This window comes from Oncorhynchus gorbuscha, linkage group LG06 (genome assembly GCF_021184085.1).
Source record: "Oncorhynchus gorbuscha isolate QuinsamMale2020 ecotype Even-year linkage group LG06, OgorEven_v1.0, whole genome shotgun sequence".
Lineage (NCBI taxonomy): Eukaryota > Metazoa > Chordata > Actinopteri > Salmoniformes > Salmonidae > Oncorhynchus > Oncorhynchus gorbuscha.
In genome coordinates, this window is record NC_060178.1 from 16,211,947 (window position 1) to 16,238,533 (window position 26,587).

Genomic DNA, 26,587 nt, shown 5'->3' on the forward strand with positions numbered 1-26,587 from the left:
CCTCCTCCTGTACTCCCTGTTCACTCATGACTGCACGGCCAGGCACGACTCCAACACCATCATTACATTTTCCGACAACAGTGGTAGGCCTGATCACAGACAACAACGAGACAGCCTATAGGTAGAAGGTCAGAGGCCGGGCCATGTGGTGTCAGGACAACAGCCTCTCCCTCAACGTGATCAAGACAAAGGAGATGATTGTGGACTATAGGAAAAAGAGGACCGAGCACACCCCCCTTATCATCGACGGGGCTGTAGTGGAGCAGGTTGAGAGCTTCAAGTTCCTTGGTGTCCACACCACCAACAAACTAACATGGTCCAAGCACACCATGACAGTCATGAAGCGGGAACAACAAAACCTATTCCCCCCTCAGGAGACTGAAAAGATTTGGCATGGGTCCTCAGATCCTCAAAAGATTCTGCAGCTACACCATCGAGAGCATGGTTGCATTACTGCCTGGTATGGCAACTGTTCGGCCTCCAACCGCAAGGCACTACACAGGGAAGTGTGATCGGCCCAGTACATAACTGGGGCCAAGCTTCCTGCCATCCAGGACCTTTATACCAGGCGGTGTCAGAGGAAGGCCCTAAAATTGTCAAAGACTCCAGCCACCCTAGTCATAGACTGTTCTCTCTGCTACCACACGGCAAGCGGTGCTAGTGCACCAAGGCTAGGTCCAAAAGGCTTCTGAACAGCTTCTACCCCCAAGCCATGAGACTCCTGAACATCGTCACTTTATCGTCACTTTAATTAACTCTACCTACATACTACCTCAACTAACCGGTGCCCCCGCACATTGATTCTGTACCGGCACACCCCTGTATATATTGTTATTTTTTTTACTGCTCCTCTTTAATTATTTGTTACTTTTATCTTTTATTCTTATCTGTATTTTTTTTAACTGCACTGTCGGGTAGGGGCTCGTAAGTAAGCATTTCACTGCAAGGTCTACACCTGTTGAATTCGGCGCATGTGACTAATACAATTTGATTTGATTACCCCTTCCACTCCACATAAACACACACACACACACTCACCCCTCCTACCCACCCCACCCTGTGGCTCGCATGGGGTGACATTAGCTCCCCTATCACATCCTCAGTCTAGGCTGGGGGGTGAACTATTGTCACACTGTACAATGGGCCCCACTGGCAAGCCAGCAATTTACCAGCCCAAGGCTGCCCGGCAACAATAGGGGGGTTTGGAATGGGTAAAAAGGGGAGTCACATAGTCCTAGGGCCTAATCCCCTTGCCCCGTACATCTGCACAGGGCTGTTTTGCACCAGGAATTAAAAGGCCCCTTTGAATCAGACCTCTTTTACTTTTATTCTATCTCAGAGAACAATACAGGCTGTAGTAGAATAGGGACCTTTAGTGTAACCAAGACACAAGCGGCAGCCTTTTGCCAAATGGATGGCTCTAGAAGGCTCGTTTTACTCATGTCGTGTTTGAAGTGGACTTATTTTGGGCTTGGTGGTTGTTTTGGAGAGCACGTGAAAAGACTTGAGACAAGACATGAATGCTGGCTCTTGAAATTCACACAATTTACTTTAAAAGCAGCCTTCTCTGTGTGTTTGGGTGTGTCAATGAGCGTGTTGTTGGTGTTGTTTAAATAAATGTGTCTCTCTGCATTTCAGATGATAAAGGCATTATTAACATTCTTTGACAGGGGTCGTTGAAAGCCATCAACAACACTCACTTAAATAAGCACTTTGGCTTTGGGTGTTCTGTGTGTTGGAAAGAGCATGATTCTTGCAACGCCAAAGTTGTTGGTTCAAGACCTGTAAAGATCACGAGGTAGAATTAGTTGGCTCTCCTTGAAGTGTAACTTTTCAAGAACTGATAATTATAATCAACACACAAACAGCAGTGGTTTTTAATAATTAATAACTTATTGGAACCAGACTCTTGCATAATTTATAATTTTGGCAAAGGGAAGTGGAAAATTGATAGTTGAGATGTTTCGGTCAATTTTGACCTAGATATTGTTTTTTAGACAATATTTTGAGAGAGAAAAAACTGCAGCGTATTGGCAAAACACTCCAACATTGAATAGATCCACAGGCCCAAAGGCTCAGCTGCCATAATATTTACAAGGAGATGTGAAAAATATTCAAAATGATTGTACACATTTTTGCAAATCTGTCCCACTTTCCCCCAACTCACTCTCCTTGGGGTCCAAGCGTCGAATGATGAGAAGATGTTTTACAGTACATCAGTTTTAGGGCTGTATCTCTATGTATTCAAGTAGTGCCATCTAGTGGTCACTTTACAAAAATACAATTTGAGGCCAATCAAGGCTAACATACTACATTACTATGGCAATGTTCAAAACTACATTTAGGCCAAAAATAAATATGTATTACATTTTTTACATTTAAGTCATTTAGCAGACGCTCTTATCCAGAGCGACTTACAAATTGGTGCATTCACCTTATGACATCCAGTGGAACAACCACTTTACAATAGTGCATCTAAATATTTTAAGGGGGGGGGGTGAGAAGGATTACTTTATCCTATCCTAGGTATTCCTTAAAGAGGTGGGGTTTCAGGTGTCTCCGGAAGGTGGTGATTGACTCCGCTGTCCTGGCGTCGTGAGGGAGTTTGTTCCACCATTGGGGAGCCAGAGCAACAAACAATTTTGACTGGGCTGAGCGGGAACTGTACTTCCTCAGTGGTAGGGAGGCGAGCAGGCCAGAGGTGGATGAACGCAGTGCCCTTATTTGGGTGTAGGGCCTGATCAGAGCCTGGAGGTACTGAGGTGCCGTTCCCCTCACAGCTCTGTAGGCAAGCACCATGGTCTTGTAGCGGATGCGAGCTTCAACTGGAAGCCAGTGGAGAGAGCGGAGGAGCGGGGTGACGTGATGTATCTAGATATAACACTGGTACATAATCATACATCACTGTGGCATAAAAATTTTAATCAATGAGAACTCAATTAGGCTAAAAATGTAGTTTTACAAAGATGATATCTTGTATAGCGAATGCATCTTCACTTAAAAATAATTGCTATGAGGTCTTCTGACAGTGACACAGAGTATAACTGAATCCATGGAAACAGAACTTCAGTCCCATTTACTGTCAACTGCCTACATTCAAACACACACAACCACCACCGCTGGGCCCACGGCAACCTTTAAAACAGGTTCTGCTGAGTTAATCTGAGTTTGGGGAGTACTCCTGCTGCACCCCATTCAGGCCTCGTCAGCACCCCGCTAGATAGACCCTTTTCTCTGGACAGTCTAGTTGGTGGCGGTAATGCAACATTTATTGGATGCCAACTGCCGTTAAACCTCATGGAAGAAGACACCATTGCATTTGACTTCAGGGTCTTCCTAGAACAGCTCTGCATTCACAACCAGTGTTGGGAATTAGTGAACTACATTTAGTTCAACTAGTAATTCAACTAAATTTTGCAGTAGCTTGGTGGTAGTTGAACTATATTAAAATATTGGTAGTGTTTTCAGTAGTTAATTACTTTCTTGCAATGTAGCGGTGTAGCTAACTACTGGAACTACACACTACTGTTTTACCATGTAGCAGTGTAGCTAACTACTGGAACTACACACTACTGTTTCTCCATGTAGCGGTGTAGCTAACTACTGGAACTACACACTACTGTTTCTCCATTTAGCGGTGTAGCTAACTACTGGAACTACACACTACTGTTTCTCCATGTAGCGGTGTAGATAACTACTGTAACTACACACTACTGTTTTACCATGTAGCGGTGTAGCTAACTACACACTATTTATTTGGCAAAAGTAAAGTAGGTAAGAATTTATTTTTTCAGCATCAGACCTGCATAATACGCACTTCAAACAGTTGTGTTCAATAGGCTACATTACTAATTCTGTTAACATCTGACTCCATAGTGATCTGTTTTTGCAATTTGTACTGTGTTCTATGATATTTCAGATTGACATAATTGTTCACAAAGTAGTTGAGGTAGTGAACTACTTTTTCAAAGTAACTTTAGCTACTTTAAGTTTAGCTACTTTGTGTAGCTTAACTTCTTTCAGCGTGAAGTAATTGGTAGCTTGATAAACAAAATTTTCAGAGTAGCTTCCCACAACACTGTTCACAACAGGTTTTACCATCAAAGCCAGGCTTACAGGAACACTGGCCACAGCCGTGGACAAAATACAACCGTATTAGAAATGTGTTAGTAATGGGTTCACACACAGTTACATTAAGAACCTCCATGAGTGACTGCAAAACAATGACATTTCAAGGCCTTTTGTCTAAAATACTATCTAGGATAGACAATATTCTATGCGAGGTAGCTAATATGCTTATTGCATTAACACTCTGATGTGTAAGTTACATTCATGTTTAAGACCAGTGGTGGAAAAAGTACCCAAGTGTCACACTTGAGTAAAAGTATAGATACCTTAAGAGAAAGTTACTCAAGTAAAAGTGAAAGTCACCCAGTAAAATACTACTTGAATAAAAATATTTGCTTCTAAATATACTTAAGTACCAAAAGTAAAAGTAGAAATAATTTCAAATTCCTTATATCATGCAAAGCAATTTTATTGATTTTAAAATGTATGGATAGCCAGGGGTACACTCCAACACTCAGACATAATTTACAAACAATGAATTTGTGTTTAGTGAGTTTGCCATATCAGAGGCAGTAGAGATAACCACACTTTCTCTTGATACGTGGGTGAATTGGACCATTTACATGTTCTGTCCTGCTAAGCAACTCAACATGTAACGAGTACTTTTGGGTGTCAGGGAAAATGTAGAGTAAAAAGTACAATATTTTCTTTTGAAATGTAGTGAAGTAAAAGTTGTCAAAAAATATAAATAGTAAAGTACAGATACCCCCCAAAACTACGTAAGTAATACTTTACAGCTGTTTAAGATACAAATCGGCAACTGTCCAAACACTTAAAAGGCACACCCTATCCCCTCAGCCCTCATATTAAGTGGACACTTCTGATGAAATATCATGACGTCTGACGAGTATACACTTGCAGGGCAAGGGAGGAAGGAATCATTATTAAATGGACCACACTTGCCTGGAAATTCATCACTAATTCATCCCGAGATGATTGTGTTTTCAGCTACCGGTAGCTCGTGGGTGCTTTAAATCCATTCCAGTCAATTATGATTTCATGTCTACTTATATTGACTATATAATTATTAATATAGGCCTACTGTATGATAGCTAACAAATAAATTAGCCTGCCTAGCTGGAACATCTGAAGAAGGATTTTTTTTTATTTCTACAATTTCCAAAAGCTTAAAAAAAAAAAAAACATTTACTTTTATGAGATGTGTTTTTGCCATCAAGTGCATTAGTAGCACAATTTCTAACCTGTTTACATGAGTTTTTACTTACACTTGTATGTTGACATCTCCAGTGATGTTGTTTTTAAGTTTTGGCTGACTTTTCTTAGCCGATATAAAATCATTGCAAAAAAAATGTATGTAATTTTTTTCAGCTTTATTTAACCAGGTAGGCTAGTTGAGAACAAGTTCTCATTTACAACTGCGACCTGGCCAAAGCAGTGCGACACAAACAACAACAGAGTTACCATGGAACAAACAAACATAGTCAATAATACAATAGAAAAAAAGTCTATATACAGTGTGTGCAAATGAGGTAGGATAAGGGAATGAATGAAATAGGCCATAGTTGCGAAATAATTACAATATAGCAATTAAACACTGGAGTGATAGATGTGCAGAAGATGAGTGGAGTGTGCAAGTAGAGATACTGGGGTGCAAAGGAGCAAAATAAATAACAGTATGGAGATGTTGGTAGTTGGGTGGGCTATGTCCAGGTGCAGTGGTGATCTGCTCTGACAGCTGGTGCTTAAAGTTAGTGAGGGAGATATGGGTCTCAAGCTTCAGTGATTTTTGCAGTTTGTTCCAGTCATTGGCAGCAGAGAACTGGAAGGAAAGGTGACCAAATGAGGAATTGGCTTTGGGGGTGACCAGTGAATTATGGGGAGTTTCAGGCCCTGGAGTGAACATAATTGGAGACTCGCAAACTCGACTAAAAACGAGGGCTGAAAGGCTCACACTGCAACTTATCTTGCTTGGCTAGTCATTTGGACCGGCCCCCAAGATGGTGACGGGGATTCCCCCAAGAGCCTAACACGAGAGTAAGTGGACGAGGGTGTGCCTTTTATTTGTTTGAACAGCAGCCTGTCTAATTTATTTGTCTTATTCTGTGATATAATGGCGGCCGCTAACCAACGTTAAACCTGCATCCCGCCACCTACTGTGCTGGCGTGTGTAGTCAATCACGGTTTACAACATTTCTAAGTCCTGCTACCTAACTCGGTACTATTCTTTTTTAAGGGTGAAATATTTCTATAACGCTTGTTTGGACGACCGGCAGTATTTGCGTTTCCTGGATTGTTAGTGCGCAAGCGCAATCCCGTGAGTCCTTGGATGATCCGCCTGCTGTAGGTTACGCAGCCTGCAAAGGAACACCGACAAAATGCAGAGCTGGAATCAAGTATATCGCACTCTGGCAACGGTAAGGAAAAAAATAATGACATGCCAATTAGTAGTTCAAGTTGTCCGAAATAAATATAACTAAAAGCGACAACTTGTAGAGTTACCTTGGTAGTTTTTCAACGTGATTTATGGAGTCCAGGCCTTGCTAGTTGAACCCCTCCATTACTTCATTAGCTAGCTAGCCTATCCTTAGGAGTACTAGAACTCTAAATTGGCTAGCAGTGTTAGCTCTTTCTAGCCGCCCAAGCGAGCCGTGGTGTGTTGAATGTGCTTACATTGCAGCTGGTTAGGTTTAAATTGCTTTCATAAGCTAATGTCATTACGAAATCTTACATTTCTAATCAAGCTAACGTTACTGTAACGTTAGCTAGCTACCTATGCACCATTCGCCAACAAGCATCCCATCGCGAATGTCGAAGGTGACATCATGCCCGACTGGCTGTCAAACTCGCGGGCTTGTTTGTGGATGTAAAGAACACCATCTGCTTTGACTGCATACAATGGTACATCAGTGACTCAAACTGCGCATTCAACCTGATTTTGTAAAGTTATTTGATTAATTATGTAGCTATTCAAATGAGATTTGAGCACTGTTGTTAGCTAACTAACGCAGTACATTTAGCTAGAGTTGAAGTCGGAAGTTTGCACGCACCTGACATTTTAAGCCTGGATAAAATTCCCTGTCAGTTAGGATCACCACTTTATTTTAAGAATGTGAAATGTCAGAATAATAGTAGAGTGATTTATTTCAGCATGTATTTCTTTCAACACATTCCCAGTGGGTCAGAAGTTTACATACACTCAATTAGTATTTGGTAGCATTGCCTTTCAATTGTTTAACTTGGGTCAAACATTTCGGGTAGCTTTCCACAATAAATTGGGTGAATTTTGGCCCATTCCTATTGACAGAGCTGGTGTAACTGAGTCAGGTTTGTAGGCCTCCTTGCTCACACACGATTCTTCAGTTCTGCCCACAAATGTTCTATAGTATTGAGGTCGGGGCTTTGTGATGGCCACTCCAATACCTTGACTTTGAGAACTTTGGAAGTATGCTTGGGGTCATTGTCCATTTGGAAGACACATTTGTGACCAAGCTTTAACTTCCTGACTGATGTTTGAGATGTTGCTTCAATATATCCACATCATTTTCCTGCCTCATGATTAGAGGTAGACAGATTTATGATTTTTCAACACCGATACCAATTATTGGCGGACCAAAAAAGCCGATACCGATTAATCGGCCGATGAAAGAAAAATATTGAAATATATATATGTGTATGTAATAATAATGCCAATTACAACAATACTGAATTAACACTTATTTTAACTGAATATAATAAATACATCAATAAAATTTATTTAGCCTCAAATAAAAAATGAAACATGTTCAATTTGGTTTAAATAATGCAAAAACAAAGTATTGGAGAAGAAAGTAAAAGTGCAATATGTGCTATGTAAGAAAGCTAACGTTTCAGTTCCTTGCTGGTGGTTCCTTTTAACATGAGTCTTCAATATTCCCAGGTAAAAAGTTTTAGGTTGTAGTTATTATAGGAATTATAGGACTATTTCTCTCTATACCATTTGTATTTCATTAATCTTTGACTATTGGATGTTCTTATAGGCACTTTAGTATTGCCAGTGTAACAGTATAGCTTCTGTCCCTTTCCTCGCTCCTCCCTGGGTTCGAACCAGCAACACAATGACAACAGCCATCATCGAAGCAGTGTTACCCATGCAGAGCAAGGGGAACAACTACTAGAAGGCTCAGAGCGAGTGATGTTTGAAACGCAATTAGCGCGCGCTAACTAGCTAGCCATTTACCTTCGGTTACACCAGCCTCATCTCGGGAGTTGATAGGCTTGAAGTCATAAACAGCGCAATGTTGACGCACAACGAAGAGCTGCTGGCAAAACGCACGCAATTGCTGTTTGAATGAATGTTTACACGCCTGCTTCTACCTACCACCGCTCAGTCAGATACTTAGATACTTGTATGCTCAGTCAGATTATATATGCAACACAGGACACTCTAGACAATATCTGGTAATATTATCAACCATGTGTAGTTAACTAATGATTATGATTGATTGTTTTTTATAAGATAAGTTTAATGCTAGCTAGCAACTCACCTTGGCTTACTGCATTTGCGTAACAGGTAGTCTCCTTGTGGAGTGCAACGAGAGAGAGGCAGGTCGTCATTGCGTTGGACTAGTTAAGGTTGCTAGATTGGATCCCCCGAGCTGACAAGGTGAAAAATCTGTCGTTCTGCCCCTGAACAAGGCAGTTAACCCACCGTTCCTAGGCCGTCATTGAAAATAAGAATGTGTTCATAACCGACTTGCCTCGTTAAATAAAGGTATATAAAAAATAAAGAAAAAATTGGCGCCCGAAAAAAACAATTTTCGATTGTTATGAAAACCTGAAATCGGCCCTAATTAATCGGCCATTCCGATTAATTGGTCGACCTCTACTCATGATGCCATCTATTTTGTGAAGTGCACCAGTCCCTCCTGCAGCAAAGCACCCCCACAACATGATGCTGCCAACCCGTGCTTCATGGTTGGGATGGTGTTCTTCGGCTTGCAAGCCTCCCCCTTTTTTCTACAAACATAACGATGGTCATTATGGCCAAACAGTGATATTTTTTTTCATCAGACCAGAGGACATTTCTCCAAAAAGTACGATCTTTGTGCAGTTGCAAAAAAAGTCAGACTACTGTTATGGGGGTTTTGGAGCAGTGGCTTCTTCCTTGCTGAGCGGCCTTTCAGGTTATGTCGATATAGGACTCGTTTTACTGTGGATATAGATACTTTTGTACCTCTTTCCTCCAGCATCTTCACAAGGTCCTTTGCTGTTCTGGGATTGATTTGCACTTTTCACACCAAAGGACGTTCATCTCTAGGAGAGAGGACCCGTCTCCTTCCTGAGCGGTATGACGGCTGCGTGGTCCCATGGTGTATATACTTGCGTTCTATTGTTTGTACAGATGAACATGGCATTTTCAGACGTTTGGAGGAGCAGACTTGTGGAGGTCTACAATTTTTTTTCTGAGATCTTGGTTGATTTCTTTTGATTTTCCCATGGTGTCAAGCAAATGGGCACGGAGTTTGAAAGTAGGCCTTGAAATACAGGTACACCTCCAATTGACTCAAATTATGTCAATTAGCCTATTAGAAGCTTCTAATGCCATGACATAATTTTCTGGAATTTTTCAAGTTGTTTAAAGGCACAGTCAACTTAGTGTATGTAAACGTCTGACCCACTGGAATTGTGATACAGTGACATAATCCGTCTGTAAACCATTAGTTTGAAAAATGATTTGTCATGCAGAAGGTAGATGTCCTAACCAACTTGCCAAAACTATAGTTTAACAAGAAATTGGTGGAGTGGTTGAAAAGCGAGTTTTAATGACTACAACCTAAGTGTATGTAAACTTCAGCTGTATATATTTGAGCATTTGATCAATACTTGAAAACAAGCTACTGTAGTGAGAATCATCTTTAACACTTGCTATTTGTTGACGTTAAGATTTTATTACCTATTTTCTTTACAGGAATTTGTGTCTCATTCTAGAGCACTGATTTAGAAAAACATAACCAACATTTTATACTGACTTTCGACATGGATGACAACAGCCGGTCACACAGAAGAGCTACATACCTACAGCAAATGCTGACATTATGGTAAAATCTTTCTGATTGTCCCCATTTATCCTCTCCTATCACATACAGCGTAGCCACCAACTCCCGAATAGGCTCCAGGGTGCAACTGTCTCTGTCAGAACATACTCTGACAAAGCACAAAGTAAGTCTACTTTTATCACTACAATGTCTTGCCTGGAAACCTGATGTTGAATTACATTGAATTTTACATCTGGCAGAAATGAGCGTTTGAATCAGGAAAGTTTCCGCTCTCGACTTCTACAAGTTAGAATGTTAAATAAAATGATATTTTAACGTACTTCACTGTTTGTCCATGTGGTTAGTCCTTTTGGCGGTAGGAATCTGAGACAATATATCCACAGGAAAGTATAATTACATGTTTGAAAGCGCTGATAGCACTTTCAGATTTCTATCACCTGAAGCACTACCTGCGCTTTCAAACATTGATGTAATTATACTTTCCTGTGGATATATTGTCTCACATTCCTACTGCCAAAAGGACTAACCACATAGACAATCGGTAAAGTACGTTAAAATATAATTTTATTCAACATTCAGGCTTGTAGCGGTCGTGAGAGAACTTCACTGATTCAAACGCTAATTTCTTCCTGACGTAATATTCTATGCAATTCAATGTCGGGTTTCCAGGAAATCCAATTAGATAATTTGCTGCACTACGCTTATCAAACTGTATGTGAATGCAATATCAGTATGTACCTCTAACTTGTTGCCCCTCTGATAAACATGTTCTTTGCTCTCCTGCAGTTGATGCTGATGTCACAGTGGTGGGCTCTGGTCCTGGTGGATATGTTGCCGCAATCAAAGCAGCCCAGCTTGGTTTCAAGGTAAAGCTAACTCTAAACTATTTCTATCAGCATGTTAAATGTGCAACCAGAGGAAAAATAACTCTGGACCACCTATACTCCAAACATAGAGACGCATACAAAGCTGTTCCTCGTCCTACATTTAGCAAATATGACCATAATTCTATCCTCCTGATTCCTGCTTACAAGCAAAAGTTAAAGCAGGAAGCACCAGTGACGAGATCAATAAAGAAGTGGTCAGATGCTAAGCTACAGGACTGTTTTGCTCACACAGACTGGAATATGTTCCTGGATTCCTCCGATGGCATTGAGGAAGGAGTACACCACATTAGTCATTGGATTCATCAATAAGTGCATTGACGATGTCGTCCCCACAGTGACCGTACGTACATACCCCAACCAGAAGCCATGGATTACAGGCAGCATCTGCACTGAGCTAAAGGCTAGAGCTGCCGCTTTCAAGGAGCGGGACTCTAACCCAGAAGCTTATAAGAAATCCCACTATTCCCTCTGACGAACCGTCACAGGCAAAGCGTCAATACAGGACTAAGATCGTATCATACTACACCAGCTCTGACTCTCGTCGGCTGTGGCAGGGCTTGCAAACCATCACAGACTAGAAAGGGAAGCACAGCCGAAAGATGCCCAGTAGTACGAACATACCAGACGAGCTAAACTACTTGTGTGCTCGCTTCGAGGCAAATAACACTGAAACATGCATGAGAACACCAGCTGTTCCGGAAGACCGTGATCACGCTCTCCGCAGCCGATGTCCACCATAGTGCCTGTGCACATGAACACTAAGGTAATCTGCCTAAATGACTAGCGACCCGTAGCACTCACATCTGTAGCCATGAAGTGCTTTGAAAGGCTGGTCATGGCTCACATCAACACCATCATCCCAGAAACCCTAGACACACTCCAATTTGCATACCGCCCCAACAGATCCACAGATGATGCAATCAATATTGCTCTCCACACTGCCCTTTCCCACCTGGACAAAAGGAAAACCTATGTGAGAATGCTATTCATTGACTACAGCTCAGCGTTCAACACCATCGTTCCCTCAAAGCTTATCAATAAGCTAAGGACCTTGGGACTAAACACCTCCCTCTGCAACTGGATCCTGGACTTCCTGGCGGGCCACTCCCCCAGGTGGTAAGGGTAGATAACAACACATCCGCCATACTGATCCTCAACACAGGGGCTCCTCTGGGGTGCGTGCTCAGTCCCCTCCTGTACTCCCTGTTCACTCATGACTGTACGGCCAGGAACGACTCCCAACACCATCATTAAGTTTGCCAATGACACAACAGTGGTAGGCCTGATCAACAACGAGACCACCTATAGGGAGGACGTCAGACCTGGCCGTGTGGTGCCACAACCTCTCCCTAAACATGATCAAGCACACCAAGCCAGTCGTAAAGAGGGCACCACAAAGCCTATTCCCTTTCAGGAGACTGAAAAGATTTGGCATGGGTCCTCAGATCCTCAAAAGATTCTGCAGCTACACCATCGAGAGCATCCTGGTCGCATCACTGCCTGGTATGGCAACTGCTCGGCCTCCAACCGCAAGGCACGACAGAGGGTAGTGCGAAGGGCCCAGTACATCACTGGGGCCAAGCTTTCTGCCATCCAGGACCTCTATACCAGGCGGTGTCAGAGAAAGGCCTTAAAAATTGTCAAAGACTCCATCCTCCCTAGTCATAGACTGTTCTCTCTGCTACCGCACGGCAAGTGGTACCGGAGCACCAAGTCTAGTTCCAATAGGCTTCTAACAGCTTCTACCCCCAAGCATAACACTCCTGAACATCTAGTCAAATATCTACCCAGACTATTTGCATTGCCCCCCCCCCCCCCCCCCCTTTACCCCACTGCTACTCTCTTTTGTCATCTATGAATAGTCACTTTAATAATTCTACTTACATGTACATACTACCTCAAATAACCGGTGCCCCTGTACATTGATTCTGTATTGGCTACCCCCCCTATGTATAGTCTTATTATTGTTATTTTACTGCTGCTCTTTAATTACATGTTACTTTTATCTATTATTCATATCCATATTTTTTAGAAACTACGTTGTTGGCTAGGGGCTCATTAGTAAGCATTAGTAAGCATTTCACTGTAAGTATCCTGTTGTATTCGGCGCATGTGACTAATACAATTTGGTTTTAACTAGGCTAACCATTCATTCTGATCTCTATCGAGTGAACGAAGTGCAAGGAGTAAATGTAGGTTTATGCCTATTTTATTAGTGATGCCCATCTTGTGAGAATTGTTTAACAACTATGTTTTCTACTTTACAGACGGTGTGTGTGGAAAAGAATCCCACCCTAGGCGGGACCTGTTTGAATGTCGGCTGTATCCCTTCAAAGGTAAACGTTGTCAATCAGGAATTTATATAGCTTTTACTGGGTGTTAATGTGCAACACTGTACAACTTCGTCTGTGAGTTGAGGATGAATGTAGAACGTCTGTTTTCTCCTGTCACGTTCTAGGCCCTGCTGAACAACTCCTACCTGTACCACCAGGCCAATGGCAAGGACTTTGAAAGCAGAGGCATTGAAAGTAAGAGCTAACTAACATTGGCTAGACCCAAGCAGTGGTCACCACCAGCCCGGGGCCTAGAGAGCTGAAGGGTGTGCAGGCTTTTGAGTTTTTAGGGATGCCAGTTATGAACTTCGCTTGTCTCTCTGTCTGGGCCAGTCTCGGGGATCACATTGAACCTGGAGAAGATGATGTCACAGAAGAGCGGGGCAGTCAAAGCACTGACTGGAGGCATTGCACATTTATTCAAACAGAACAAGGTGAGGCCTTACCTATAGTCAGTCCCTCCCTACTTACATTGTTAATGATAGACCTAGTTCACAAATTATACAAATTTAGCTCACTTTTTGGATAAATGGCAATTAATATAGCGATCCTGCCAGTCAGCATCAGATTAGTTAGTCAGTATGGTATTAGTATGGGTCCGACGTTGTTAGCTCATGCAAAACAATGGGAGTGGTAGAACCTGTTAGTGGGCTTCAAATGGCATGCTGAAATCAACTCCAACCCATGTTCTATCCTTTTATAATCACCAAAAGCCCTGACAGCAAGTGTGTGACTAAGCTCCTTCACCTTTGAGCCAAGAGATTTCGCCTCGGCAGGATAAGCTTGAAACAGATTATAGTCAAAACTGCTATCTTCTTTGAATGGACGCTACCTTCTATGGGTATTACATTGTCAATGGACTTGTCCTTTGTCTTAAACCCACTTGTAATTTGAATCCATCAATTTGATACCAAAGCAGGCTGTTTTGATGCTTCCCGCTGTATTTTTGTGTTACTACAGGGTCAGTAGTGATCTTGACCACGTCTTTAATTGATGTAACTGATGATGTAATGTGGCGGTTTCTCCTCAGGTGACACACGTGAACGGCTATGGGAAGATCACAGGCAAGAACCAGGTGACGGCCACGGCTGAGGACGGCAGCATGCAGGTCATCAACAGCAAGAACATCCTCATTGCCACTGGCTCCGAGGTCACGCCTTTTCCGGGGATCGAGGTATGTTACTGTACTCTTTTAGTAGTAGTTTGTAGCAGGCGACCAGATGTTAGTAGTCCTTGGCAAAGCCGTGTCCTAACTCTCCTAACCTCCTGTGCTGTCAGGTTGATGAGGACACGGTGGTGTCCTCCACGGGAGCCCTGGACCTGAAGAAGGTGCCTGAGCATCTCATAGTCATCGGAGCCGGAGTCATCGGGGTGGAGCTGGTGAGGGACCACACACACACAGGATTACAGCAAGGGTCCATACAATAATTGCTTTATTTGTCCATTTGCACTGATGTTCTTAAGTGTTTTGCTGTCTCAGTACCCAACCTGACACACATCACAGGCTGCGGCAGAGCAACTTCCCTGGAGCACTTAGAGGTAGTGTCTTACTCAAGGGCACAATGGTGGTAGGTAGTATACAGGGATGTTGAAGCCAGTAACCCTCCAGCTGTCAGATCACTCCGTGCAGATTTCCCCACAGGCATCTCTTAGGGAATATCCAGGGTCCAGTCTAACATCCTGTTTGGCCTCCTGTTCACCAGGGGTCAGTGTGGCAGCGTCTGGGCTCCAAGGTGACAGCGGTGGAGTTCCTGGGCCACGTGGGCGGCTTGGGCATCGACATGGAGATCTCCAAGAACTTCCAACGCATCCTTCAGAAGCAAGGCATAAAGTTCAAGCTGGGCACCAAGGTCATGGGCGCCACCAAGAGGCCCGACGGCCAGATCGACGTGGCGTGAGTTCCATCCCCCAGTGGAGTGTGTGTGTGTGTGTGTGGATCTGAATGAACGAAGTCACTGAAATGAATGTGCTTGGAAGTTTCTGGTTAAACATTAGGTCATGTTAAACGGCTGACCCCATTTAGTCGACTGTTCCATTGTTTGGTCGATAGGCTGTTTGTCGACCAAGATTATTTTTTTGTTGATTAGTGGAAAATATATTTTAAACAATTATGGCACACGAGACACCTGTCTGAGTGGACTAATCCATTATGGAGGCCGCAGGGATGGCACAACAGTATCACCAGTAGTAGATTTATCATAATTTCTAATCTACAATGCTTGTTTGGTTACAGTAAATTTGGTTAATGCAATCAATATATTATTAATAAAGCCTTACCATTGTCATTGTAGGAGTGAATGTTGTTTGCCGATCTCAAAACCTAGGCTAAAAGTTTGTTTATTTAATTCCATTTACGAGTTGTCAGTTTATTAATTTTCTTTTGTTTGGCGCGCTCCTGTGAATCTTGAGTAAGGACACACAGTGATTACGAATAGTCTACCTAGCCTGCGCACAAATGTAGTCTTACAAATGCGCCCATTTGGGGATCTGATACTATTTCTGACTTGTCAACTCAACATCACTGTGGAGCTTCTCAAAGTTTTTCTTTGCCTCAAACAGCAAGTGAATAGTCTGTTTTTTACATCCATTGAGTATGACAATAGTTCCTCAACAAATCCTATTTGAAAAATCTTTCTAGCTCGCTCTCCATTTTCGATTACCACTCAGCCTGAAGAGGGGAAAAATGACATGTTGTGCTCTGATCGGTTGGAAACGTCATAAAATAGGCCTATCTGATTAGTTCTTATCCCTTGCACAAAATAGCCTACAGCTGTGTCTGTCAATGTGATTTGTAGGATATTTTTATCAGAATTTCTGGCTGCAATGTTTTTATTTGGCTATTTTTACATATTGGCAATAGAAGCTACTTATACATTTGTTTCATGTAGAATTTTGATTAACCACATGACATTGATTTTGAGATATGAAGACTTTATTATAAATTCAATTGTTCCACAAAAACGTGCATATAAATATCATAACTGGCACGCAGATCATTAGAAATGGTAGGATAAATTTGCGCTCCAAATGGAAAAGGTTGCCGACCACTGGTGTAGCCTATTACCGGCAACTTCAGGCTCTTCAAACAGCAAGAATCTGCAAAGGCAGGCAGGTCCAGAACAGGGTTTTTTCTTCTGGTTAGGTTGTTGATCTAAGGCTTTAGTCATGTGTCTTTATTTTTAATCACAGTGATTTAAAGCATCAGACAAGCTCAGTAGCCTACATATAGTTGATTGTATTCAAACACATGCATGCATACACACGCACACACACATACACACACACACACACACACACACACACACACACACACACACACACACACACACACACACACACACACAGTTGAAGTCGGAAGTTTACATACACCTTAGTCAAATACATTTAAACTCAGTTTTTCACAATTCCTGACATTTAATCCTAGTAGAAAATTGTTTTATGTCAGTTAGGATCACTACTTTATTTTAAGAATTTAAAATGTCAATAATGGTAGAGAATTATTTATTTCAGCTTTTATTTCTTTCATCACATTCCCAGTGGGTCAGAAGTTTACATACTCAATTAGGATTTGGTAGCATTGCCTTTAAATTGTTTAACTTGGGTCAAATGTTTCGGGGTAGCCTTCCACAAGCTTCCCACAATAAGTTGGGCAAATTTCTCCTGACAGTGCTGGTGTAACTGAGTCAGGTTTGTAGGTCAGGCTTTGTGATGGCCACTTCAATACCTTGACTTTGTTGCCAGTAAGCCATTTTGCCAGAACTTTGGAAGTATGCTTGGTGTCAAAAAGTACAATCTTTGTGCAGTTGCAAAAAAAGTCAGACTACTGTTATGGCTGTTTTGGAGCAGTGGCTTCTTCCTTGCTGAGTGGCCTTTCAGGTTATGTCGATATGTGACTTGTTTTACAGTGGATATAGATACTTTTGTACCTGTTTCCTCCAGCATCTTCACAAAATCAAATCAAATCCAATTTTATTTGTCACATACACATGGTTAGCAGATGATGCGAGTGTAGCGAAATGCTTGTGCTTCTAGTTCCGAGAATGCAGTAATAACCAAGTAATCTAGCTAACAATTCCAAAACTACTACCTTATAGACACAAGTGTAAGGAAATAATAATATGTACATAAAGATGAGTGAGTGATGGTACAGAGCAGCATAGGCAAGATACAGTAGATGGTATTGAGTGCAGTATAAACATATGAGATGAGTATGTAAACAAAGTGGCATAGTTAAAGTGGCTAGTGATACATGTATTACATAAGGATGCAGTAGATGATATAGAGTACAGTATATACATATACATGAGATGAATAATGTAGGGTATGTAAACATTATATTAGGTAGCATTGTTTAAAGTGGCTAGTGATATATTTTACATTTCCCATCAATTCCGGTTATTAAAGTGGCTGGAGTTGAATCAGTGTGTTGGCAGCAGCCACTCAATGTTAGTGGTGGCTGTTTAACAGTCTGATGGCCTTGAGATAGAAACTGTTTTTCAGTCTCTCGGTCCCAGCTTTGATGCACCTGTACTGACCTCGCCTTCTGGATGATAGCGGGGTGAACTGGCTCGGGTGGTTGTTGTCCATGATGATCTTTATGGCCTTCCTGTGACATCGGGTGGTGTAGGTGTCCTGGAGGTCAGGTAGTTTGCCTGCGTTGTGCAGACCTCACTACTCTCTGGAGAGCCTTACGGTTGTGGGCGGAGCAGTTGCCGTACCAGGCGGTGATACAGCCCGACAGGATGCTCTCGATTATGCATCTGTAGAAGTTTGTGAGTGCTTTTGGTGACAAACCGAATTTCTTCAGCCTCCTGAGGTTGAAGAGGCACTGCTGCGCCTTCACAATGCTGTCGGTGTGAGTGGACCAATTCAGTTTGTCTGTGATGTATATGCAGAGGAACTTAAAACTTACTACCCTCTCCACTACTGTCCCATCAATGTGGATAGGGGGGTGTTCCCTCTGCTGTTTCCTGAAGTCCACAATCATCTCCTTAGTTTTGTTGACGTTGAGTGTGAGGTTATTTTCCTGACCTCACCTCCTCCCTGTAGGCCGTCTCGTCGTTGTTGGTAATCAAGCCTACCACTGTTGTCGTCCGCAAACTTGATGATTGAGTTGGAGGCGTGCGTGGCCACGCAGTCGTGGGTGAACAGGGAGTATAGGAGAGGGCTCAGAACGCACCCTTGTGCGGCCCCAGTGTTGATGATCAGCGGGGTGGAAATCACCACCTGGGGGTGGCCCGTCAGGAAGTCCGGTACCCAGTTGCACAGGGCGGGGTCGAGACCCAGGGTCTCGAGCTTGGAGGGCACTATGGTGTTAAATGCCGAGCTGTAGTCGATGAACAGCATTCTCACATAGGTATTCCTCTTGTCCAGGTGGGTTAGGGCAGTGTGCAGTGTGGTTGAGATTGCATCGTCTGTGGACCTATTTGGGCGGTAAGCAAATTGGAGTGGGTCTAGGGTGTCAGGTAGGGTGGAGGTGATCTGGTCCTTGACTAGTCTCTCAAAGCACTTCATGATGACGGAAGTGAGTGCTACGGGGCGGTAGTCGTTTAGCTCAGTTACCTTAGCTTTCTTGGGAACAGGAACAATGGTGGCCCTCTTGAAGCATGTGGGAACAACAGACTGGGATAAGGGTCCTTTGCTGCTGTTCTGGGATTGATTTGCACATTTCACACCAAAGTACGTTCATCTCTAGGAGACAGCACGTGTCTTCTTCCTGAGCGGTATGACGGCTGCATAGTCCCATGGTGTTTATACTTGCGTACTATTGTTTGTACAGATGAACGTGGTACCTTCAGGCATTTGAAAATTGCTCCCAAGGATGGAACAGACTTGTGGAGTTTTTTTTTTTAAATCTGCGGTCTTGTTTGATCTCTTTTGATTTTCCTATTGAAGGTAGGCCTTGAAATACATCCACAGGTACACCTCCAATTGACTCAAATGATGTCAATTAGCCGATCTGAAGCAATGACATAATTTTCCAAGCTGTTTAAAGGCACAGTCAACTTAGTATATGTAACCTTCTGACCCACTGGAATTGTGATACAGTGAATTAACTGAAATAATCTCTGTAAACAATTATTGGGAAAATTACTTGGGTCATGCACGAAGTAGATGTCTTAACCGACTTGCCAAAACTATAGTTTTGAAAGTTAAACTATTAGTTTAACTTTGTAGAGTGGTTGAAATAAGATTTTTAATGACTCCAACCTAAGTGCATGTAAACTTCTGACTTCGGCTAATATATACACTGCACAAAAAGATAAAGGGAACACTAAAATAACACATCCTAGATCTGAATGAATGAAATATTCTTAAATACTTTTTTCTTTACATAGTTGAATGTGCGGACAACAAAATCATACATTATCAATGGAAATCAAATTTATCAACCCATTAAAGTGGAAAACCACACTACAGGCTGATCCGACTTTGATGTAATGTCCTTAAAACAAGTCAAAATGAGGCTCAGTAGTGTGTGTGGCCTTTGTGCCTGTGACCTCCCTACAAAGCCTGGGCATGTTCCTGATGAAGTGGCGGATGGTCTCATGAGGAATCTCCTCCCAGACCTGGACTAAAGCATCCGCCAACTCCTGAACAGTCTGGTGCAACGTGGCGTTGGTGGATGGAGCGAGACATGATGTCCCAGATGTGCTCAATTGGATTCAGGTCTGGGGAACGGGCGGGCGAGTCCATAGCATCAATGCCTTCCTCTTGCAGGAACTTCTGACACACTCCAGCCACATGAGGTCTAGCATTGTCTTGCATTAGGAGGAACCCAAGGCTAACCGCACCAGCATATGGTCTCACAAGGGGTCTGAGGATCTCATCTCGGTACCAAATGGCAGTCAGGCTCTCTGGCGAGCACATGGAGGGCTGTGCGGCCCCCCCTAAAGAAATGGCACCCTACACCATGACTGACCCACCACCAAACCGGTCATGCTGGAGGATGTTTCGGGCAGTAGAACGTTCTCCACGGCGTCTCCAGACTCTGTCACGTCTGTCATGTGCTCAGTGTGAACCTGCTTTCATCTGTGAAGAGCACAGGGTGCCAGTGGCGAATTTGCCAATCTTGGTGTTCTCTGGCAAATGCCAAACATCCTGCACAGTGTTGGGCTGTAAGCACAACCCCCACCTGTGGACGTCGGGCCCTCATACCACCCTCATGGAGTCGGTTTCTGACCATTTGAGCAGACACATGCACATTTGTGGCCTGCTGGAGGTCATTTTGCAGGTCTCTGGCAGTGCTCCTCCTTGCACAAAGGCGGAGGTAGTGGTCCTGCTGCTGGGTTGTTGCCCTCCTACGGCCTCCTCCACGTCTCCTGATGTACTGGCTTGTCTCCTGGTAGCGCCTCCATGCTCTGGACACTATGCTGACAGACACAGCAAACCTTCTTGCCACAGCTCGCATTGATGTGCCATCCTGGATGAGCTGCACTACCTTTGCCACTTGTGTGGGTTGTAGAATCCGTCTCATGCTACCACTAGAGTGAAAGCACCGCCAGCATTCAAGTGACCAAAACATCAGCCAGGAAGCATAGGAACTGAGAAGTGGTCTGTGGTTATCACCTGTAGAACCACTCCTTTATTGGGGGTGTCTTGCTAATTGCCTGTCTATTCCATTTGCACAACAGCATGTGACATTTATTGTCAGTGTTGCGTCCTAAGTGGACAGTTTGATTTCACAGAAGTGTGATTGACTTGGAGTTACATTGTGTTGTTTAAGTGTTCCCTTTATTTTTTTGAGCAGTGTATCGATCGATTGAAAGAACAAATGACTCCTGTCGACCCAAGATGTATTTTGTTCGGGGACAGCCCTAATGACCCAAGACTTAACCAAACCTAACCGTGTGTGTTGTCTCCAGTGTGGAGGCGGCAGCCGGGGGGAAGAACGAGACTCTGACGTGTGACGTGCTGCTGGTGTGTATCGGCAGACGGCCCTTCACCAGGAACCTGGGCCTGGATACCGTGGGCCTGGAGCTGGACAACAGGGGACGCATACCAGTCAACAACCGCTTCCAGACCAAAGTACCCAGGTAGACTTAAATTAGCGCACCACACGTCTAATATACAACATCCCCAATATGGAGGGGTGTAGATCTATGTAATATACAACATCTCCAATATGGAGGGGTGTAGATCTATGTAATATACAACATCACCAATATGGAGGGGTGTAGATCTATGTAATATACACTGAGTGTATAAAACATTAGGAACTTTCCTAATATTGAGTTGCACCCCCTTTTGCCCTCAGAACAGCCTCAATTAGTCGGGGCATAGGCTCTACGAGGTGTCAACTGTTCCACACGGATGCTGCCCCATGTTTACTCCAATACTTCCCACAGTTGTGTCAAGTTAGGGCTCCCGAGTGGCGCAGCGTTCTAAAGCACTGCATCTCAGTGCAGTCCCTGGTTAGAATCCAGGCTGCATCACATCTGGCTGTGATTGGGAGTCCTATAGGGTGGCGCACAATTGGCCCCGCGTCATCCGGGGTAGGCTGTCATTGTAAATACGTCTGCTAAATGGCATGTATGTATGTATGTATGTATGTATGTATGTATGTATGTATGTATGTATGTATGTATGTATGTATGTATGTATGTATGTATGTAAATGTAAATGGAACTGGTTCTTAACTGACTTGCCTATTTTAAAGTTTTAAAGAAAGTTGTCTGGAAACTGTTGCGTGTGAAAAACCCAGCAGCGTTGCAGTTCTTGACAAACTGGTGTGCATGGCACCTACTACCATACCCTGTTAAAAGGCACTTAAATATTTTGGCTTGCCCATTCACCCTCTAAATGGCACACAATCCATGTCTCAAGGCTTAAACACTATTCTTTAACCTGTCTACTCCTCTTCATCTACACTGATTGAAGTGGATTTAACAAGTGACATCAATAAGGGATCATAGCTTTCACCTGGTCAGTCTGTCATGGAAAGAGACGTTCCTAATGTTTTGTACACTGTTCAATGCCTGATTTTTCAATATAGACCTACTACTCCAACCGCCTCTCACCAAGATCTCTTTCAAAAAGGACTAAATGTAATCTCTTTCCCTTCTAAGTATCTATGCCATTGGTGACGTGATCGCCGGGCCCATGCTGGCACACAAGGCGGAGGACGAGGGCATCATCTGCGTGGAGGGCATGGCCGGGGGCGCCGTGCACATCGACTACAACTGTGTCCCCTCTGTAGTCTACACACACCCCGAGGTGGCATGGGTGGGGAAGACAGAGGAGCAGCTCAAAGAGGAGGTGGACACCAACCCCACCACATAAACACTAATTTGACCAAATTAAGTATTAGACATGGCTTTTTATATATAATGATACATGACTTGTTTGGATTTCAGTTGCTACATTGAAATCCCTTCAGGTGTAAGAGTTTGCTACAGGGTGGCGAGATACCTTCCCCAAAATTGTTGACTTCCTAAAGGAGACAAAGTATTGCACATGTCGTATGAACACTGAAACGTGACACTAAAACAGAACTTCATCCTCCAACTCTATTTCCCAGGGCATCCCATACAAGGTGGGAAAGTTCCCGTTTGCCGCCAACAGCCGAGCCAAAACCAACGCAGACACCGATGGCCTGGTGAAGATCCTCGGCCACAAGGAGACCGACAGGATATTGGGCGCTCACATCCTGGGCTCTGTGAGTCATGCCACCTCGGGCTCCTTAGCAGAGAGAATTTGGGTTATAACGTATGGAGTTGTATGCTAACCATGGTGACCCTTGTGTTTAGGGGGCAGGAGAGATAATCAACGAGGCGGCGCTCGCCATGGAGTATGGCGCGTCCTGCGAGGACGTTGCCAGAGTTTGCCACGCCCATCCTGTGAGTTACACACTGTCATATCGTAGAAGTTCAACCACACCACCCAACTGTCAGAAGATGCGAGTCAATCTAACCTCTTGTCCCCTACCCCCTCTTTTCCCATCTACCTCTTCCAGACTGTGTCCGAGGCCTTCAGAGAAGCTAACCTTGCAGCCTCCTTCGGGAAAGCTATCAACTTTTAACAACTGTCTTTGCCCGCACAGCTATGTACATAACATAACCGTTTTGTCTCCAACAATCAATGCACACATAATGTACCGTGACACCCTCAAGGGGATACTAGATACATAAAGACAAACCGTGTACTACGTTTAAATATGGTATGTAAATGTTCTCAATAAAGGGGGTTTGGGTGGTAAAAACAGACTGGAGATTAGTCTTGACTTTCTACTTGGAATGGTTCGCTGCTATATAAATTAGTCGCAGGATATCTAGCATTTTCCCAACACCACTTTCTTAGTGCAGTGCTCAGATGTATATTATTCATAGTTTCAGAGAATGACTGTGGGTTGGCTGGACTACTGCTGTATTTACTAATAAGAGATAAGCCATGACACAAGTTTTATTTTATTTTTAAGACTGAAGCATAACGAAACACCTTTTCAAAAGGTAGTTGTAAAGGCACAAGCAGCAACTGGCTTGTATGAATTGCAATACTTGAATTTAAATATGGCTGTGCACTGTGTGTGTGTGTACAATTTGACTTAATTCTGATCTCTGCAAATAAAATAAATGCAGTAATGATTCAGAACTCTAGAGCTGTGTGACGCATTGGCTTCCTGTGTTCAGTGCAACAAAAGAGGGAGCTTAAAGGGTTTAATCAGTCATGTGAGGATTTTTTGGAATTGGGTTCAATGAGTGTTGAATTTGGTCACTACGTGAGGCTTATTAGATTGAATATAAGTTTCAGGTTGTTACGAATGCATTTGAATAAGCGGATATGTGGAATTTCTGGGTTAACTGTTCACACTCGTATCTGCCCTGTCATTGGCTAGAATGGTCCAACCTGAGGGGTATCCTAAAAAGCAAGCTACATTGAACAAAAATATAAATGCAGCAATTTACAGTTACCCAGGAAATTAGAAAAACCAGTCCGTATCTGGTGTGACCACCATTTGCAATATGCAGCACAATCATCTCCTTTGCATAGAGTTGATTGTAGAATGAATCCCATGCCTCTTCAATGACTGTGCGAAGTTGGTTGATATAGGCGGGAACTGAAACACGCCCGTCAATCCAGAGCATCCCAAACATGCTCAATGGGTGACACGTCTGTGTATGCAGGCCATGGAAGAACTGGAACATTTTCAGCTTCCAGGAATCGTGTACAGATCCTTGCGATATGGGGCTGTGCATTATCATGCTGAAACATGATGGTGGTGGATGAATGGCACAACAATAGGCCTCTGGATCTCGACACGGTATCTCTGTGCACTCAAATTGCCATCAATAAAGTGTAATTGTGTCCGTAGCTTATGCCTGCCCATACCATAACCCCGCCACAGGGCACTCTTGACATTAGCAAACCGAGATTCATCTGAAGAGCACACTTTTCCAGTGGCTATCAAAGGTGAGCATTTGCCCACTGCAGACAGGACGACCAACTTCCCTGGGACGGTTTCTGATAGTTTGTGCAAACCCAGTTTCCTCAGCTTGTCCGAGTGGCTGGTCTCAGATGATCCCGCAGGTAAATAAGCTGGATGTGTAGGTCCTAGGCTGGCTCGGTCTGCAGTTGAGGCCGGTTGGACGCACTGGCAAATTCTCTAAAAGGACGGTTGTGGCTTATGGTAGAGAAAAGAACATTAAATTCTCTAGCAACAGCTCTGGTGGACATTCTGGCATTCAGCATGCCAATTGCATGCTCCTTCAAAACTTGTAGTGTGAGAACTGCACATTTAATGGCCCTTTATTGTCCCCAGTGTAATAATCAGCTTCTTGATATACCACACCTGTCAGGTGGATGGATTATCTTGGCAAAGGAGAAATGCTCTCAAACAGATAAGCTTTTTGTGCACATGGAACCAACACATTACAAGTATTTTGCTACATCTGCGACCAATATAACTAGATTTTACATTTTTTGTTCAGTATAGATCTACTCAGGGTTTCTAAAGCGAACCAGCTTCAGTTAGCTTCACATTCCAGCTCATCTGCCTGCTGCTAACTCTAGCAGGCTTTTAACTGCGTGCGTGTCACATATTTGTAAGTCGCTCTGGATAAGAGCGTCTGCTAAATGACTTAAATGTAAATGTATATGGTTAGTCGAAAGTAGGTCGACTGATTTTATGATTTTTCAACTCCGATAACGATTAATCAGTCACTAAAAAATATTATAATAATGACTTACAACAATACTGAATTAACTTTCATTTTAACTTAATACAATTTTTAGTCTCAATGAAACGTGTTAAATTTGGTGCAATGTGCCATGTAAATAGCTAACGTATAAGTTCTTTGCTCAGAACACATGAAAGCTGGTGGTTCAATATTACTAGTTAAGATGTTTTAGGTTGTAGTTATTATGACGAGTCGACTATTTCTCTCTCTACCATATGTATTTCATATACCTTTTGACTGTTGGGTGTTCTTATAGGCTTTTCAGGGAAGTTGAGAAAGCTTAGGCTAGCTTTTTTAAACATATTTGCATCCTGTAGCACAAAATAAAAATGTTCTGGGACTGTAAAGTCCATGGAGACTAAGAGTACCTCCTCCCAGCTGCCCACTGCACTGAGGCTAGGAAACACTATCACCACTGATAAATCCAATTTCAATAATCATTTTTCTACAACTGGCCATGCTTTCCACCTGGTTACCCCTGCACCCCCCACAGCAACTTGCCCAAGCCTCCCCCATTTCTCCTTCACCCAAATCCAGATAGCTGATGTTCTGAAAGAGCTGCAAAATCTGGACCCCTACAAATCAGCCGGGAGAGACAATCTGGGCCCTCTCTTTTTCTAAAATCATCTGCCCAAATTTTTTCAACCCCTATTACTAGCCTGTTCAACCTCTCTCTCATATCATCTGAGATCCCCAAAGATTGGAAAGCTGCCGCAGTCATTTCCCTCTTCAAAGGGGGAGACACTCTAGACCCAAACTGCTACAGACATATCTATCCTACCCTGCCTTTAAGGTCTTTGAAAGCCAAGTTAACAAACAGATCACCGACCAATTTGAATCCCACTGTACCTTCTCCGCTATGCAAGCTGGTTTCCGAGCTAGTCATGGGTGCACTTCAGCCACGCTCAAGGTCCTAAACGATATCATAACTGCCATTGATAAGAGACCATACTGTGCAGCTTTATTCATTGACCTGGCCAAGGCTTTCGACTGTCAATCATCACATTCTTATTGGCAGACTCTACAGCCTTGGTTTCTCAAATGATTGCCTCGCCTGGTTCACCAAC

The 26,587-nt window shown here is 43.2% G+C and overlaps 1 protein-coding gene across 1 annotated transcript; it reads left to right on the forward strand.

The window, feature by feature from the left end:
* The first annotated feature begins 6,343 nt into the window (after positions 1 to 6,343).
* On the forward strand, positions 6,344 to 23,939 carry LOC124037598 (dihydrolipoyl dehydrogenase, mitochondrial-like). Its single transcript, XM_046352465.1, has 14 exons — positions 6,344 to 6,503; positions 10,215 to 10,287; positions 10,911 to 10,990; positions 13,279 to 13,347; positions 13,470 to 13,539; positions 13,678 to 13,778; positions 14,375 to 14,518; positions 14,623 to 14,724; positions 15,048 to 15,238; positions 21,210 to 21,380; positions 22,413 to 22,602; positions 22,865 to 23,002; positions 23,094 to 23,183; positions 23,300 to 23,939. Exons 1-14 carry the CDS (start codon positions 6,465 to 6,467, stop codon positions 23,363 to 23,365), a joined length of 1,524 nt encoding a protein of 507 aa, XP_046208421.1. The 5' UTR covers positions 6,344 to 6,464; the 3' UTR covers positions 23,366 to 23,939.
* The last annotated feature ends 2,648 nt before the right edge of the window (positions 23,940 to 26,587 follow it).

Bases quoted from the DNA above. Each gene is read 5' to 3' on its own strand.
- LOC124037598 (XM_046352465.1), top strand. From the start codon at position 6,465: ATGCAGAGCTGGAATCAAGTATATCGCACTCTGGCAACG. The intron at 10,991-13,278 runs GTAAAGCTAACT...TCTACTTTACAG, and splicing joins CAGCCCAGCTTGGTTTCAAG to ACGGTGTGTGTGGAAAAGAA. The intron at 15,239-21,209 runs GTGAGTTCCATC...TGTTGTCTCCAG, and splicing joins GACGGCCAGATCGACGTGGC to TGTGGAGGCGGCAGCCGGGG.